The sequence below is a fragment of the Orycteropus afer genome, unplaced genomic scaffold, assembly GCF_000298275.1.
Source record: "Orycteropus afer afer isolate SDZICR_OR568_19922 unplaced genomic scaffold, OryAfe1.0 scaffold00392, whole genome shotgun sequence".
Classification (NCBI taxonomy): domain Eukaryota; kingdom Metazoa; phylum Chordata; class Mammalia; order Tubulidentata; family Orycteropodidae; genus Orycteropus; species Orycteropus afer.
This window is the reverse complement of record NW_006921979.1, coordinates 573,483-591,599: the sequence shown is the minus strand read 5'-3', so window position 1 is coordinate 591,599 and position 18,117 is coordinate 573,483. Positions and strand designations below refer to the sequence as shown.

Genomic DNA, 18,117 nt, shown 5'->3' with positions numbered 1-18,117 from the left:
GGGTTTGAACCACCAGCCTTCTGGTTAGCAGTCAAGTGCCTTAGGCACTATGCTACCAGAGCTCCCATAAATATATATATATTATATATATATTTATATATATATATATATCTAGTAAATATATATACTATATATATATAGTAAAAATTGTATTATTGTAACTGGATAAATATTGTTCACAGTATTAATTGTACTCTGATTATCTTTTTTTCCCCCCTGTATAATGTTCATTTTTGCTAAAGTTAATAATTGGTATTGCTTGACTGGTAGTTTTAGCTTTCCACCTATCTATCACTAACTACTCCCCTGTCTAAGTCTTTGACAGGGGTAGAATAGCTCTGTGGGATGGACAAGCATATATTAATTACATTTTCATCTTGAAGACATTTCCTGCGGACATCTCGGTTAGGGCTGCTTGCTCTTTAGTCTGGCTGCACAACAGTTGTCTGGGGACATCCTTCACAATCATACTGGAAAAACTCCTAGCTTCTTTCCTGTGTTGGATCCTGTTTCCTGGTCCCAGCTTTTCTTATCTCTTGATTTAATTTTTCATTTTAGTTAAATACTTTCTCAAGATGTTTCATGAGAGAGAGTATATGAGAAATAATGCTACGAGATTTTGCATGAATAAAAGTTGTCTTTATTTTAACACTTGTTGATAGCTTACCTGGGTATTTAATTCTAGTTCGGACATTATTTTTATTCAGGTATTTGAAGGTTTTGTGTCATTAACATCTAGCTTCTAGCATTGCTATTGAGAAGTTTGATGACATTCTGTTTCTTCACTTTTTGTACATGATCTGCTTTTGCTCTCTTGAACTCTGCGCATCTTCTCTTTATCTTACATTTATTCTTACATCTAGTAATACCCTGGGGCTCATCTTGTTTTTATTCATTTTCCTGAGCTATCATTTGGCATGTTAATTTTGGAAACTCATGTTCTTAAATAATTTCTTTGAAAATTTTCTTCCTTCAATTATTTCTTTTCTCTTTCTAGAACTCTTATTATTTAGGTGTTGGACTTCCTAGATCAATTTTTAAATTTTCCTCATTTTCTTTTTATATTTCCACCTCTGTTTTACTTTGCTCTTTCTTGGAGATTTCTAAAATTTGTCTTTAAATCTTCTGTTGTGGTTGTTAGGTGCTGTCAAGTTGTCTCTGACTCATAGAAACCCTATGCACAGCAGAACGACACACCGACTGGTCCCGCGCCAGCTCTGTGATCCCTGCTATACTTGAGCCTATCGCCGCAGCCACTGTGTCAATCCATCTCATTGATGGCCTTCCTCTCTTTTGTTGACTCTCTTTCATTGATCCTCCACCTTACCAAGCATGACATCCTTCTCCAGGGAGAATCTTCTATTGCTTTTAAATTTCTGCTGCCATAGTTTTAAGTTCTAAGAGTTATATTTTCTTCTCTGAGTGTTCTTTTATACTATATCTTTATTTTGTTTCAGGGAGCTCTGGTGGCATAGTGCCTAAGGCATTTGACTGCTAACCAGAAGGCTGGTGGTACAAACCTACCAGCCACTCCTAGGAGGGAAGACTGGGAAATATACTTCTGTAAAGACTGCCTCAGAAACTCAAGGAGGGGTTGCTATGAGTTGGGGCCGACTTGATGGCACATAACAACAACAACAACAACAACAACAACATACCTGTGATGGCACATAACAACAACAACAACAACAACAACAACATACCTGAGATTTAAGGCATGGGTAAAGGCTGTGCTCAAAATCCCTTGTCAGATTAGAAGTAGATTCAAAACCAGAATTTGAGATGCCTAACTCTTAAGTCCAGGGAGCTCTGGTGGGGTAGTGCCTAAGACATTTGACTGCTAACCAAAAGGCTGATGGTTCAAACCCACCAGCCATTCCTCAAAAGGAAGATTGAACAATCAATCTACTTCCATAGTGATACTGCCTCAGAAATCCAAGGAGTTAAGAGTCCAATGCTATGAGTCGAATCTGACTACACAGCAGTGAGTTTAGTTCTTTTTTTTTTTTGGAACTCTTCGTCCAAAATTCTTTCTATTATATTACTTCATAAGCTGTAAGCCACTTAGTAGATGCTTTAAAATTTCTTGTGGAACAACAACAACAGAATGACCTTTAAAGTGGGCATCATGAAGCTATGTATTATCAATGAACAATCCCAGCTGACATAAATTGAGATATTTTAAGCTTATGACTGTATGCATATGTCTAATATGTCTACTATATTCTTAAAACCACCACTTGAAATTGTCCAGAGAGCACAAAAGAAAAAGGGGGATTCAGAAAACTCTCCTCTAACATATGGATTTTGTGAGTCAAATGTTGGGGAAAATCTGACTCCGTGCAGACATCCATTCGGTATGTGGTGTTTCTTCCATGCTCAACTAGCGTGACGTCAGGAGTTCCATCGGGAGTCAAAATAGCGTGGGGGAATGAATCCAATATTGACTCATGCACAGTGGAAGAAACCTACACCAAAATGTGGATGAGATAATTCAATTGTGAGTGCTAAGGATGCGACTGCTGATTAAAGAGGAAAAAGGGCAACCAAGGTGTGAATTTTGTCTTGCTGACTACCTACTCAGTTAATTCTGAGGATTGCATGAGATACGATCAAAACTCTTGCTGACATTTAATACATTACTATAGACATTTTTCAGAAAGAAAACCTAGCTGAAAAGAAAAAAGAAAGTTTTTTTGTCCCTCTGTTTTAGTAATATGGTCACACCTTGGCTCTTGGTGGCTTTGCTTTTAAAGGATATCTTGGTGGTGAATTATTCTGCAGTCTCAGTGTTGGCTGAACCAACAAAGTGTGAAACCTCTAGTTTGCATGTGCAACATAAGGTGTTTTACAGGCAGAAAAGAGAGAGAAATGTCTTCTTTGTTCAGCAAACTTGATGAGACAGGAAAAGATCATAAAAGGATATACTATTGTAATGATAACATTGAAAGATGAAAACCAAATAGCAGATGATTTCTCTCGGGCCTGAAATGCAAGACTGGCTACATAATTAGCAGAGCCCAGTGCAAAATGAAAATATAGACCCTTGTTCAAAATTTATTTGGATATTAAGTTAGTCCACTATTGTAAAATGGCAAGGAAAAGTTTACACATGGAAGGAAATTTTCTTCATTGGTTACCAGGGATAGGAGGGGAAGGGAGGAAAAATCACTAGCTAGAGACATGTATTGATTTGGGTGAAGGAAAAGGCAATATACCAAAAGCAAGTGCCCACCACAATAGCTCTAAGGAAAGGGAAGACATGGATACGTGCACAAGAGGTATCGACAACAAAGGTAAATACTTCTACATACATAATATTGCATTATATGTAATAACAAACCATTTATCTCTGGGTAGATACACAGGCAGACAGGCAAAATGATCAGGTGTGGGTGGGTGAAAGGGAATATACCCATGACCACACATAGGTTTGGCAGACACTATTTCCACATATGCATTTATATGTGTTATAAGAATGTTCATATATACAATAGAGATAACAGGGGACAAAGTTATGGTAACTTCTTAGCCACAGACAAACACCTTGAAGGAGTGAGTCACCGGGCCTGTGGTCTCAGGACCATGGTCACAGGAAACATTAATCTCACCTGGCATAACTTGTTACACAGAAACTTTGTTCTACATCCTTCTTTGGTGAGTAGTAACTGGGGTCTTAAAAGCTTGTGAGTGGCCATCTAAGATGTAACTATTGGTCTCTCCTTGACCAGAAAAAAGAAGAGTGAAGAAAATCAAAGATGCATGGAAATAATTAGTCCAAAGCAAACCATGGGAACTTCAGCTAACATGACCAGAAGAACTACATGGTGCCTGGCTACAATCGCCAACCACTCAGAAAGGGATCAAAATTGGAGATTGTAGATAGAGTGGGAGAACAATGTGAAACAAAACTCCAAATCATAGAAAAGACCAGGTCTGATAGAGACTGGTAAAACCCCTGACTATGGCCCCTAGTCACCATTCAGGCCTGGAAATGAACTCACTCCCATGGCTTAACTTCCAGCTAAACAAGAGACAGACCTACAGGTTCAAATTACACCATGTAGGCACACTTCTTAAAACAGTCGACCATGGGAGATCAGAAGGGCAGCATTTGCACAGGGAGGTAGCTCTGAGGGCCAAAATACGTAGGGAAGAAGGACACAGGGAAAAGGTAACCATAGGCAGGAAATGAGGAAAAAAAAAAAAATATTAGAAATTTCTAGACAACAGAGCATTAATCCAAGTTTGGGGCCTTCTAAGTGCAGCACCTCTGAGACTGTATGTATCGCAGGCCCATAAAGCTGGCATGCTGGGATGTCGGCTTAAGAATTCAAAAAGACTTTTATTTGCACTCTTAATATTTTTCAGAAATTACTGTACAAATTTTGCCAGAAAATAAAAATAAATACTTAAATCAAAGCCTGATGGTATAATTATTTGGATTCAGGTATCTACCATAGCTCTGGTTATGTTGTTTGTTGCCATCGAATTGATTTTCAACTCACAGGAATCCAGTGTTACAGAGTTGAACTATTTCTGGTGGCATAGTGCCTAAAGCATTTGACTGCTAATGAGAAGGCTGGAGGTTCAAACCTACCTGCTACTCCCTGGAAGGAAGGTTGGGCAAGCTACTTCCATAGTGATACTGCCTCAGAAACCAAGGAGGGGTTGCTATGAGTCGGATCTGACTCCACAGCAGTGGTTGCGTTTTGTGTTATAGAGTTTTCTTAGCTGTCACTTTTATAGGAATAAATTGCCAGGTTTTTCACCTGCAAAGCTGCTGGGTGAGTTTGAACTGCCAGCATTTCAGTTAGTAAACAAGCTCTTAACTGCTGTGCCACCAAGGCTTCTAACATAGTTAAGGGTTCATACAGTATATTTAATGGATGCAGACTAGGGGGCAGGTGGGTTAGGAAAAGGATTTTGGTTCTAGACTCAGCTCCACATTAACCAGTTGAATAACCTTAGGGACATCACTAAGTTTCTCTAGGCCTTGATTTATAAAACTAAAACATGAGGGGTAGACCACAGATCCTCTCCATCATTCCATAAGTCTGTGCTTTGCTAATGCCAACAAGAATTATTAGGGTTGAGATCTTAGTCAGGTAGTTATTAATCCTAAATATTTGACATATTATAAGCATATTCTTAATGTATATCTGTAATTTTGAATGGGCATTTTCAATACCCAGACAGTATATAATTTCCTATTATAGATCTCACTATCCTTAACTCCTTACTCCCCACACCATATTACAAGTCCAGGGATAAGCAGAACTGATTTTTACACTTTTCCAGAAAGTCGAGAATATTCTTTCAGTAACTCACAGTTTGGCCCGTGGTTTTCTAGAAGGTATTGCGTGCTTGTGTTGTGTCTCATGGTTTTAATAAGGGTTTCTGGTCACTGCATCACCTTGTAAGCACATACCCTAGACTATATTTATCCCTCATAAAGCTTTTTATGTAGCAACATAATTTCCATATTCCTCATTTGTGCCTAAGGCATTTGACTGCTAACCACAAGGCTGGTGGTTCAAACCCACCAGTCACTCCTTGGAAGGAAGGTTGGGCAATCTATCTCTGTAGGATACTGCCTCGGAAACACAAAGAGGGGTCACTATGAATTGGATCCGACTCGATGGCAGTGAGTTTCTTTATTTTTTTTTTTTTTGGCTTTTTATACAGATATATTTTGATACTGTACAGATACATAGACACATTCAAAGTACATGTATCTATATATCTATATCTATATAGAGAGAGATACATCTGGTGGTGCAATGCCTAAGGCATTTGACTGCTAACCAGCAGTTTGGTAATTCAAATCCACCAGCTGCTCCATGGAAGGAAGATGAGGCAATCTACTTCTGTTAGCCACCTTAGAAACCCAATCAGGGTCACTATGAGTTGGAATTGACTTGATGGCAGTGGGTTTGGTTTTTGGTTTGGTATAGATATACAAGGAGCCCTGAAGGCACCAGAGTTAAGTGCTGGGCTACTAACCAAAATGTTGTCGGTTTGAACCCACGAGCTGCTCCAGGGGAGAAAGATGTGGCAGTCTGCTTCCATAAATATTACAGTCTTGAAAGCCCTATGGGGCAATTTTACTCTGTCCTATACTTCACTATGAGTCAGAATGGATTTACTTATTCAAATGGCAACAGGTTGGGTTTGGTACAGATATATTTTCAAAGTATACAAATCTCTATATAAACAGTGAAAACTGTGAGAGCCAGAACTCAACTGGACTACTTTTTTTTTTTTTTTGGATCTTGCAAGTTTTCTACCTTTGACAGGGTGCAGTCGTACCACTTTTATATTGTTGGTGTTAATGGAAAATCTTTGAGTTTCCTTCCCTGATAAGTTTGTAAAAAAAATACATTGTTCTGGCCTTTTGCAGGTTTTACTGTATGTATGTATATAAACTCACTACCACAGAGTCAATTTCAACTTATAGTGACCCCCTTTGGGTTTCCAAGGCTATAAATCTTTATGGAAGTAGATTGCCTTATCTTTCTACCTTGGAACAGGTGGTGGGTTTGAATCTCTTCACCACCAGAGCTCCTTAGGATAGATAGATAGACAGACAGACATTCAAAGTACATACAAGATCAAAACACATCTGAGGGATCACAGCCTCAAGTTTAGCAAGTGAGGAGTGTGGGAATTATGTTCTGCATCCAACATATATACTTTGAAATAAGAGTGCTGGTAGAATTTGTACCTTCCATGTCAGAGACACAGATCTATTCCCAGCCAATGTGCTTCCTGCATAGCCACCACCTACCTGTCAGTGGTGGCTTGTGTGTTACTATGACACTGAACAGGTCTCAGCAGAGCTTCCAGACTAAGATTTCTAAGAAGAAAGGTCTGGTGATGGACTTCTGAAAATCAGTCAGTGAAAATCTTATAGGTCACCACAGTCTAATCTGCAACTAATCATGCGGATCGTGCAAGACTGGGCAGCATTTTGTTGCATTGTGCATGGAGCCTTCTTGATGTAGCAACAAACTAGCAACAACATACTTTGAAAAAATAGTCCCTTGAATAATTTTATGGCCTTTTTCACATGTCTCAGTCATAAAATAACGCATATAATTGTTCAGTCAGCAGGTGTTGCCTAAAGAGACAGCATTGATCGTAAATGTTACCTAATTAAAAATGCTTTCTTATAGGTTAAGCTGAATAGCACTTGGATTAGAACCTGACAAATTACTCAAAGTAAATCCTTAATCATTCAAATTCACATTTCTTAAGTGCCACCTATGGGGAGCTCGAGTAGTGTATAGTGTCTAAGGCATTTGACTACTAACCGGAAGGCTGACAGTTCAAACCCACCAGCCACTCCTCAGAGGGAAGGTTGGGCAATCTACTTCCACAGTGATACTGCTTCGGAAACCTAAGGAGGGGTCGCTATGAGTCAGGTCCCACTCCCCGGCAGTGGATTTGGTTTTTTGGTTTATGGGCAACTATCCATGCTAAGATGTTTTAAGAAAAAGAAAGATGTCATAGAAGTGATAGAGCAGAATTTCTGGTCTCAGTCTAACTTGGGAAAAGATACACAGCTAACTCTGAGACCGAAGGTTGAGGACTCGAAGAAAGGCATGAGCCAAGTGCTAGGCTTGTGGAGGAGTGGGATTAATTTAAAATAGGACAATTTGGGGAGCTCTCATGGACATATGGTTTTCAAGCTAGGCTTGGAAGGATAGGTATCACTCTGAGAGGCACAGATGAGGGGAAAGGTGATTCAAGACCAAAGAAACAACCTGAACAAAGCTTCAAGGTGTGTGTTTTCAGGTAGTCAGTCAACATGTTTGAATAACAGTGTTGTTCTTAGCTCCATTGAATTGTGCCCAACTCACAGTGATCCCATGCGTAGCTGAGAGAAGAGTGGCTTGATCCTGCGCCATCTCGTGCCTTCTGCCGTGGACCAGTTACGACTGAACAATATCCCAACGTGATCTACAGGGTTTTCACTGGCTGATTTTCAGAAGTGGATTGCCACCCCTTTCTTAGTCTTTCCACCTTCGTATGGAAGCTCCACTGGAGCTTATAACAACATGCAAGCCACCACTGACAGGTGGATCGTGGCTGCATATGGGGTGCGTTGGCCACGAGACATTTTTGATTCAGCGGTAAAATTCTGTCTTCTCATTGGGATACCTGGGCTGAAAAACAACAGATTACATTTGTTGAGTGCTTACTGTATGGCTGTGTGTGTGTGGGAAATCTCTAGTGAGTTCAGGGCTATACTCATACTAAGGTATTGGGACTAACTTACAGGGAGTTCACGGGTAGCAGGCTGGACAGATAGGAGAGAGAGAAAGAGAGAAAGAGAGAGAGAGAGAGAGAGAGAGAGAGAGAGAGAGAGAAACCACAGCGCTATAAAGCTACAGGCAATTTTTATACTGAAGTGCACAAAAGGTGCTCCTTGCCAGGCTCACATGACCTTCGACTCTCACTCCTGCACATCCATGTTCTAGAAAGTAGAGCTTTGAGTCCAGGTGTCCTTCAAAGACTGGCTAATAGCCTGGCATGTCTGCAAAAAATGGTCAACAAGACAGCCTGATAAGCCCCTGCAGTGACTTTATCAGGACCATCACCTTCTCTAGGCATGCACAATGTTTACCCTACAGCCTTGTTGTTGTTGTTGTTATGTGCCATAGAGTCAGACCTGACTCATAACCACCCACCCTACCGCCTAGAAAAATTCAAAGCTATCATTGTTAGTTGTTAGAAAGTCAGTTATGACTTGTGGTGACCCCATTAGACCCATTTTACAGATAAGGTAACTGAGTTACATAAAAGTCATGAAATGTACTCAAGATCATGTAGCTAGATAGTAGAGGAGCCAGGATTGAAATCTTCATGACTTCAATCATAAGCATGATACTGTAGTTTGTACATATAGGTAGAAATACAAAGTGCACTGGGACCACAGCAGAAGTCCTTCTGTGCTATCCCAAAATGTTGTACTTCATGACTAAATTACCAAGGAAAGAGGAACTATCTTGTATTTTGTATTTGAAAGGAAAAGAAATAAAAAAGTAAAAAAAAAAAATCTGTATTATTATTTAGAATAATTGGCTACTCACCCACTGCCCTCTAGTCGATTCCAACTTATAGTGACCCCTATAAGGGGGGTTTCCAAATTGGTAAATCTTTATGGAATTAGACTGCCTCATCTTCCTTCAATGGAATAGCTGGTGGGTTTGAACTGCCAACCTTCTGGTTAGCAGTTAAATGTCTTAGTTACTGTGCTCCTTATTGATTGTCTAGAGCTCTCCAATATAGTAGCCAGAACTATACTCTTGAATATGGTGGTCACTAGCCACATGTGGTTATTGAGTGTTTGAAATATGTTGTTGTTGTTGTTGTTATGTGCCCTCGAGCCGGCCCCGACTCATAGTGACCCCTCCTTGGGTTTCTGAGGCAGTATCACTACGGAAGTAGATTGCCCAATCTTCCTTCCAAGGAGTGGCTAGTGGGTTTGAACCACCAGACTTCTGATTAGCAGTCAAGTGCCTTAGGCACTACGCCACCAGAGCTCCCAAATTTACTATATTTGAAATATAGTAAATCCAAATTGAGAGGTGCTGTAGGTGCAAAATACACACTGAATTTCAAGGATCTAGTATAAGAAGAAGAATTTAGAATATCTCATTAATAATTTTGTATGTTTACCCATGTTGAAATGGTAATATTTTAGATATATGTGATTAAATACAATATATTTTGTATTTTACTTTTTTTTTTTAACCTGTTTCTTTTCCTTTTTGTTAATGGGGTACTAGACAATTTACAATTACCTATATGGCTCACATTATATTTTTTTGGGCAGCAGTGGTCTAAAGCAATTAGATATTTTACTAGCCAACTCTAATGAAGGGCTTCCTTACAGCATTCATCTTTTAACCACATTGTTTCCTTGCTTTCTGGTTATTTGACGAGAAAAAATTTAAAAGGCGCCCCCTTTGTAAAGGTTTCAGAGCCCTTAGAATTTCCTTTTTCACTTGTCCCCAACCACAAACAAATGATCAATGTTATCTGTGGATGAGGAGTCAACATTTTACAAAGGCAAAGGGGTGAAGTGCAAAAAATAAATTTCCAGCCCCTGAACAGTATGAAGTAAAAGTGCTTTCACAGGATCCCGCAAGAATGGCACAGGTGGATAGAATGGGTCCATCTCATCATCAGAAGACCCAAGGAGTTGAAAGGAAATTCTAACTACAACCCCAAAATGCCACAAAACCATAGTTATTAATACAAACTAACTAGCATCCCTGCCTATCTGTCACCATCTCATCTTAAAAAAACTTGTGAAAAATACGTAATCCTGATGAGACTTCAATCAGGTATAAATACTAGCAGCTAAGAGAGATGTGGCACAGTGTTCTGATCATCAGCACATCTGCTATTAGGAGAGAAAGATCAGCCAAGTCTTTTGCCCTGATCAACTTAATACAGAAGCTACTGATTTCAGTGTCTGTGGCCTAACTTTCTCTGCAGCGATGAGTTATACAAGTTATATCTTAATTTTTCAGCTTTGCATCATTTTCAGTTCTTCTAGCTGCTTCTGCCAGGCTACTTTTTTGAGAGAGATACAGACCCTAAAGGAATATCTTGTAAGTATGGCCTTTTAGTGATACTTGCTTATGGTTTGAAAATGATTGAATATGGACTCGCAGTTGTTTCTGTGATAGGCTGTTATTTCTAGCCCATAGTCATTTTGAGAAGACTTGGTGTTATTAATTGTTGCCTGGATGATCTAGAAATTACTTTAACATTCTGTTCAATTTGCTGTAGAGACTAAGAGGGGATTCATGTCTTTCCTAAAAGATGGGCACACTATGGCAATAAATCATAGTAATATGTTAATAATTTTATGGTAAAAATCCGTTCACAAGTTGTGAAAAATCAAGTAATCCATATATTGAAAAAAACAACTGGCAGTCATTGGTTAAGCACTTGGCTGCTAACCAAAACGTGATGGTTCGAACCCACCAGCGGCTCCATGGGAGAAAGATGTAGCAATCTGCTTCCCTAAAGATTACAGCCTTCAAAACCCTGCAGGCCAGTTCTACTCTGTCTCATGGGGTCATGTTGTTGTTGTTTTGTGCCATCGAGTCGAACCAGACTCATAGCAACCCCTCCTTGGGTTTCCGAGGCAGTATCACTATGGAAGTAGATTGTCCCATCTTCCCTCCGAGGAGTGGCTGGTGGGTTTGAACTGCCAGCCTTCTGGTTAGCAGTCAAGTGCTTTAGGCACTACGCTACCAGAGCTCCCCATGGGTCATAGTGAGTCAGAATTGATCCAACAGCAACAGGTTAGAAGTTAGTGAATTCTCAGACTACTATTAAAGAGGCATAAAAGCTCAAGATTAACACTTGAAAACGTTAATAGGAAACAATTTCTCAACTAAAGTAAAAGAAGGTGATGTTCTTAAAACCATGACTTAAAACTCATCACTTAAATACCTCCAGAAGGTGGTTTCAAAATTTTACTGCCCTATATGTATTTCCTGCAAATTCCTCCTTAACTCAGTAACTTGCTGAGATTTTGTAGGAGTCATGATTTTGGTTTAGTTTTTTAAAATTTTTGTTTTGCTTTGTTTTATGAGTTTCTTTTTCAATTTTATTTATAGTTAATGGAAATAATTTTTGCATACTAAATATTTTATTTGTCCCAAATTTAGATATTATAATAATAGTTTTATGAAGTATTTACCCATTCAAGAATGACTTTATTCTTGCAAAGTAAAACCAAGTCATTTTTATAGTGGCTTTTTCTTTCTTTCTTTCTTTTTTTTTTTTTAACTCTCTTGAAAAGCCAACAAATAATATATTGGAGGGCACAGGTTGATGTTATAGATACCTATGCCATAGGGGCAGTGTTTTCTAGTGGGATATTTTTACTGATTTTTTTTTTTTTTTTTTTAACTAGGCTTGTGAAAACATTCTTTAGCTTATTATAATTATTTGGGACATTTCCAGTATCACTATCCTTATTGGGTTCTTTAGTGACATTGCAATCTAAGGGTTTCACAAGAAAATAAGAAAGAACGAAGATCATGTTAGTCCTTGGTTCTATCTACCATAACAATAGAACCCCATAATAGCTATTGGGAATAGGACATTTTTGACAAGAGAATCAATGAATATTGCCAGTATCTGAATTCAATAAAACTTTAAGTACATTTGTAGGGCAGTTTGTTGACTAATTGCAAGCCAATTTATTTCTCCTCTTTTCTTTTTTTTTTCTAGAATGCAACTAATTCAGATGTAGCTACTGATGGCCCCCTTTTCTTAAACATTTTGGAAAACTGGAAAGAGGTAAGTTGGACATCTCCTTTGGGCTGGACTTTCCTGCTCCTCACTTCTGGTGGACAAACTCATAGTATCCTTTATGTGCTCTTGTCTCCCAAGGAGAGTGACAAAAAAATAATTCAGAGTCAAATCATCTCCATTTACTTCAAAATCTTTGAAAACTTAAAAGGCAACCAGATCATCCAAAAGAGTATGGAGACCATCAAGGAAGATCTCTTTGTTAAGTTCTTCAATAGCAGTGAGAGCAAACAGAAAGACTTCCTAGACCTGCTTAAGATTCAGGTAAAGTGGTCTTAATTCTTTTTAACTCCTAAAAACCAAAAACCAAATGCACCGCCGCCGAGTGGGATCCAACTCATAGGGACCCCTCCTTTGGTTTCTGAGGTGGTATCATTAAGGAAGTGGATTGCCCAATCTTCCTTCTGAGGAGTGGCTGGTGGGTTTGAACCACCAGCCTTCTGGTTAGCAGTCAAATGCCTTAAGCACTATGTCACCAGAGCTCCTTTTTAACTCCCAGAGGATATAAATTAACTATTGGGTACAGTTATTAAAAGGATGAAATAAATCTATGGTGGAAACTTCTACTTACTAATTCTAGTTGTGTTTTTTTTTTTTTGTTGTTGTTGTTCCAAACTCAGTATGGGAATTTATAAATTTGTCATTTGGAAAAATATCAGCATTGTGACCATTGCACAAAGACAGGTGAATGGACACCATCTAGTGGGAGGAATTGGTGAAGAAATAGAAGGGAGTATTGGGGAGTCCCTGGATGGTGGAAATGGTTAAAGTACTTGGCTACTAACTGAAAGGTCAGAGTTTGAGTCCATCCAGAGACTCCTCAGGAGAAAGGCTTGGCTCTCTATTTCCAAAAACTTAGCCACTGAACACCTCTTGGAGCTAAGTTCTAATCTGACACACATGGGGTTGGTGTCACCTTGACAGCAACTTTTTTTTTTTTTTGAGAAGTAATTGTTGTCCCTTGTTTATGTGATGGAAATTCTCCTACTCTGTATAGCAGGTAACTTGTGTTAGTGGAAAGAGGAGTGGGAGGGGGTGAGAAGATTTTCATTCTCCACTCAGCACTGCCACCAAGGGACTCCGTGACCTCAGATGAATCACATGGCTGGTTGGAGCTCAGTTTCCTTACCTTTAAGGGAACATGGGGCTCACTATATAATTTCTGTGGTCTCCTTTGCCATACTCTACAATGTCATGTATAGAAAGGGAGAATGAGATAGAGGAAAGCTAAGGCCTTTGAAAGGAGCCCTAGTGGTTAAGTGGTCAAGCATTTGGCTGCTAACTGAAAAGAAGGCAGTTCAAATCCACCAGCCACTCTGAGGGAGAAAGATGAGACTCTCTGTTTCTGAGACAATGTCTATTTACAGCCTTGGAAATCCTATGGGGCATTTCTACTCTGTTCTTTAGGGTTACTGTGAGTTAAAATTGACTCTATGGCAGTGAGTTTGGTACAGAAGGCCTTTGATGAAGCACTAGGGGGCATCCCACTGTCAGGCTGTGGTCAGCTTCTTAGATTGTACAGTTCGGATAGGGATGAGAGTGTTGTTTGCTTGCTTTTAGAGGGGGCAGGAAAGGTAGCATTTATACCTCATAAAAGAATTGTTTTACCAACTTTTGGATACAAGAACATCTCAGCTAAAGAAATCCTCAAACTTCCAAGCTTTATCCCATGAAGTTGTGTTGAATCTTAGTTAAGACTTATTGATTCTGAAGGGTAACTGAAGCATAAAGACAAATCTTATTTTTCAAAACTTTATCTAGGAGACAACGGCCTCTAGATTCATCTGAGTTTGGCTTTGATATTAATAGGCATGAACAATAGGGACAAGTGTCCTGTTAAGACCTGTTCTCTCAGGATTTGTGCCCACTTTTCACACTACCTGGTTCTGGTCCCTCCTCCTGTGTCATGTAAGCCTCAGGAACTGAAATCAACAAGTGCTTGTTCTTCAGGATGCCTCTAGTCTCAAATACTACAGGTTGTTAGAAGATGTCTTGCAAACAGTATAAAACTGTACTGCTTTCCACTGTGTTTTATAATGCTTAGCAGATTTCCTGTGGTTACAGGCTAGAGGTGAAGAAAGAACTTGTCCTAACCCAGTACTGCCTGGGCTTGGTGTTCAGTCCTGCATAAATCTCTTAATTTCTTGGCAATGCTTTGACCACTGGAGAGTGAAATTTGTCACTTGCAAACACACAGCCAGTAGGGAAGTCTACTCTGCTGTAACTGGGGCTTGCAAGTAAAAATATCTGTTGGTCCCCTCATCCTTCTGGAAGTTCCAGGCCCCCTGCTTCATCAAGGGTAATCCTGAATGAGCTCTCAATTGTCCTCTTTTGTTCAATTACTAATATATTTTAGACATGTTACACCCTTTTAATAATCAGTTGCTGTGGTCTAGACATCTTAGTCATTCTCAGAAATGTGGCAAGGTGATCACAGTGTTTCCAGCATTGGAAAGAATACAGTGGCAGAGCTAAGATGAAAATACATTGTTCTCATTTTTTTAAGCATGGAATCACCTAAATGCTCTTATGGTTAGAGGGAAGAATTGCAAATAGTTCAATTTGCTAGCATAGAAAGATGGGTTAGAAGAATTTTGCTGCGATTCCTAATTTTAAATGTATATCAGTAAATATGGTTACATATGAATATGATGATTTTTAATCACATTACAGTAATGATGACTGGCTTAATTGTGGAGACCTTAAAAATGATAGTTTTTATCATTTTTGGACTTAGTGCTTACAAAGTACTTAACCTATAGTAATGGTTCTTAAACTTTGATGAGTACAGAAATTCCTGGGAAGATTAGTGAAGGCACTTAACTCTCAGGCCCTCTCCTACTTCAGGCACCTGGGTGTCCAGGTTGTTTTGGTACACACCAGAGTTGAGAACCATTGACCTTTAGTAACTCATTTGATACTTAGAGCAAAGCCTAAAATATAAGGTGACAGGATCGATAGAGAGCCAAATTGTCATTGAGTATGAGGTTTAGTGACTGGTTCAAAGTCACAGAGTTATTGCGTGCACAGGACTTCAAATTTGCATTTTTCCCTCACTCTACCTCAGCGCTCTTTTCACTATTTACTTCTGAGAATCCCACAGCAGTAAATTCAAGGATATGTGATGTGTACCATCATATTACAGCATAATTAGCAATTTAACCATAATTTTAGCCTTAACTACTGAAGAATTAAACACAATGTATTAAAGTAATATATTGCTAGTGAGAATCACCTTTGGGTTTTTTTTTGAAGGAACAATCCCATTTTCAGTGAGAATGACATGAAAAGGAACAGCAGAATATCTTGATGTCTGAAATTAATTTTTATTTTATTTTTTTCCAACAGGCAAATGAGCGGAAGGTCCAGCGCAAAGCAATTAGTGAGCTCCACAAGGTGATGCATGATCTGTCACCCGGATCTAACGCGATGAGACGAAGAAAGCGTCAGAAGGTTTAAGGCCAGACAACGTCAGAAGAATGGCCGCCCTGCCTGCAATATTTGAATTTTAAAATCTTAATCTATTTATTACTATTTAATATTTTACATTATTTATATGGGGAATATTGATTAGACTAATCAATCAAAGATGTATTTATAATAGCAACTTTTATGTAATGAAAATGAATATCTATTAATATATGTGTTATTTATAATTCCTTTATCCTGTGACTATTTCACTTGACTTTTTTTTTTTTTTTTTTTTGGTCTGACTAACTAGGCAAGATCATGTGATTGTAAAGCTTTTATCTCAGGGGCCACCTAGGTACCAGACTGAGCAAGACCCTATGGGTTGTACCTTTATTTTTACTGATGATACAGTGAACACTTACATATGGCACCATCTAGTCGCTGCTATTTGGAACATGTCTGCATTCTGAGCTACTGCTTTAATGGTATGTCAGACAGCACTTGAATGTATCAGGTGATATGATCCATAGTTTCCTGATTAAAAACATAGCATCTCATGTGATATTACACCTGGTGCTTCAGAATATTGTTAACAACTGTGACTGTACCCCAATGGAAAGTAACTCATTTATTTAATATATGAATAAAATATACTTTTGCAACTATTTATGCAGTATCAGAGTTTTTCTAAGTGAGAACTGGGTGAAATGAAGCATACGATTAATTGTTGTTGTTGTTGTTGACATGTGCTGTGGAGTTGGACCTGACTCATAGTGACCCATCCTTGGGTTTCCGAAGTGATATCATTACGGAAATAGGTTGCCCAACCTTCCTTCCAAGGAGTGGCTGGTGGGTTTGAACTGCCAGCCTTCTGGTTAGCAGTCAAGTATCTTAGGGACTATGCTACCAGAGCTCCTTATAATTAATTAGTACAAGTAAAGTAATTTTCCTTGTGGAAATTTCAAAATTGGATTTAGTCCCATTAAAGGCGGTGTTTCTCTTCACTGGCAATTTGTTGCTTTTCACTGCCTTAGTGGGCAGTTGTTTGAATAATCTTCTCATGATATAGATTAATTATGTCTTCATCAACTTTGGAGCTTCTGCTATGAAAAAGAGTCCAAACTGCTTGTCTTGGCACATAAGCCTTTATTTCCAGCTCCTTCCCCAATTCCCCACTCTACTCCTCATCTTGGCCTTCCCTCTCCCCATTCCCAGCTTGAGCAAACATCTTTAGGTATGAGATGATTAGTGTGAGCTCTAGAGAGAAAGGCCTGGTTTGGAATCTGGGTTCTGCCATTACAGGAAATGTGATTGTTCATGATTTATTTATGTTCTCTAACTTTGAATTTCCTTATCTGAAAAAGAGGAATAACTGTGCCTTCCTCATTATATTATGGAGCAAGTTCATTCTTTAACTCAAGAAATATTTACTGGAGCACCCACTATGTGACTGGTATGTTCCAGGTGCCTGAGATACCTTAGTAGACAAATAGACAAGGATCACTGCCCTTGAGGAGTTTAGAATTTAGCAAGGAGGATATAGGCAATAAATAAAATACATAATATGTCAACAAATTACATGGTATGTTAGAAGCTCTTAGGTGCTATGGTAAAACAGTGAAAATAGACAGGATGGGAAGATTGGGAATGTTATGCATGAGATAGGACAGGAAGGTTAGAAGTTTAAGTAGGTGGACCATAGTAGGCCTTATTGAAAAAGGAGACATTTGACTTGAAAGAGGTAAGGGAGGTAGCCATTTGGATTCCAGGGATTAGGGTGTGGACATCTTTGGGGGCCATTATCCGAGCAACTATAAGAAGTCAGAACTTCAGCAGCCGAAGAGGGAATTCATGTGTGGCCTGTAGTGGAGTGGGATGTGAAAGATCAAGCAGGATAAGAAGGACATCCATGGAGTAGGGTGGCCCAGTATGGGGAGTCAGAGTCTGAAGGAGGCTAGGAGTGATCCACTCAGGGGGAAGGAATGTTGGTGGCTATGATACTGGTTACTTGCAGGGAAATCGATTAAATAAATAAACATATTAAGAATAATGGAGCTCAAATTTCTCACTGTTGGAGAAGGAAGTTACAAGTACATAAAAGGAGAATATTAGAATAAACTCTATGATATTGAATTGGACTGGTATGCACCAGTCTAAACCTATGGTTCTATATATACATATTGTTGTTGTTATGTGCCATCAAGTCGGCCCCGACTCATAGCGACCCCTCCTTGGGTTTCCGAGGGAGTATCACTACATAAGTAGGATTGCCCAACCTTCCTTCTGAGGAGTGGCTGGTGGGTTTGAACCTGCCAGCCTTCTGGTTAGCAGTCAAGTGTCTTAGGCACTATGCTACCA

The 18,117-nt window shown here is 39.1% G+C and overlaps 1 protein-coding gene across 1 annotated transcript; it reads left to right on the top strand.

Moving 5' to 3' along the window:
• The first annotated feature begins 10,514 nt into the window (after positions 1-10,514).
• Positions 10,515-15,807, top strand: IFNG (interferon gamma). Its single transcript, XM_007953380.1, has 4 exons — positions 10,515-10,628; positions 12,268-12,336; positions 12,430-12,612; positions 15,697-15,807. The coding sequence occupies exons 1-4, from the start codon at positions 10,515-10,517 to the stop codon at positions 15,805-15,807; spliced, it is 477 nt and encodes a 158-aa protein (XP_007951571.1).
• Positions 15,808-18,117: the final 2,310 nt, after the last annotated feature.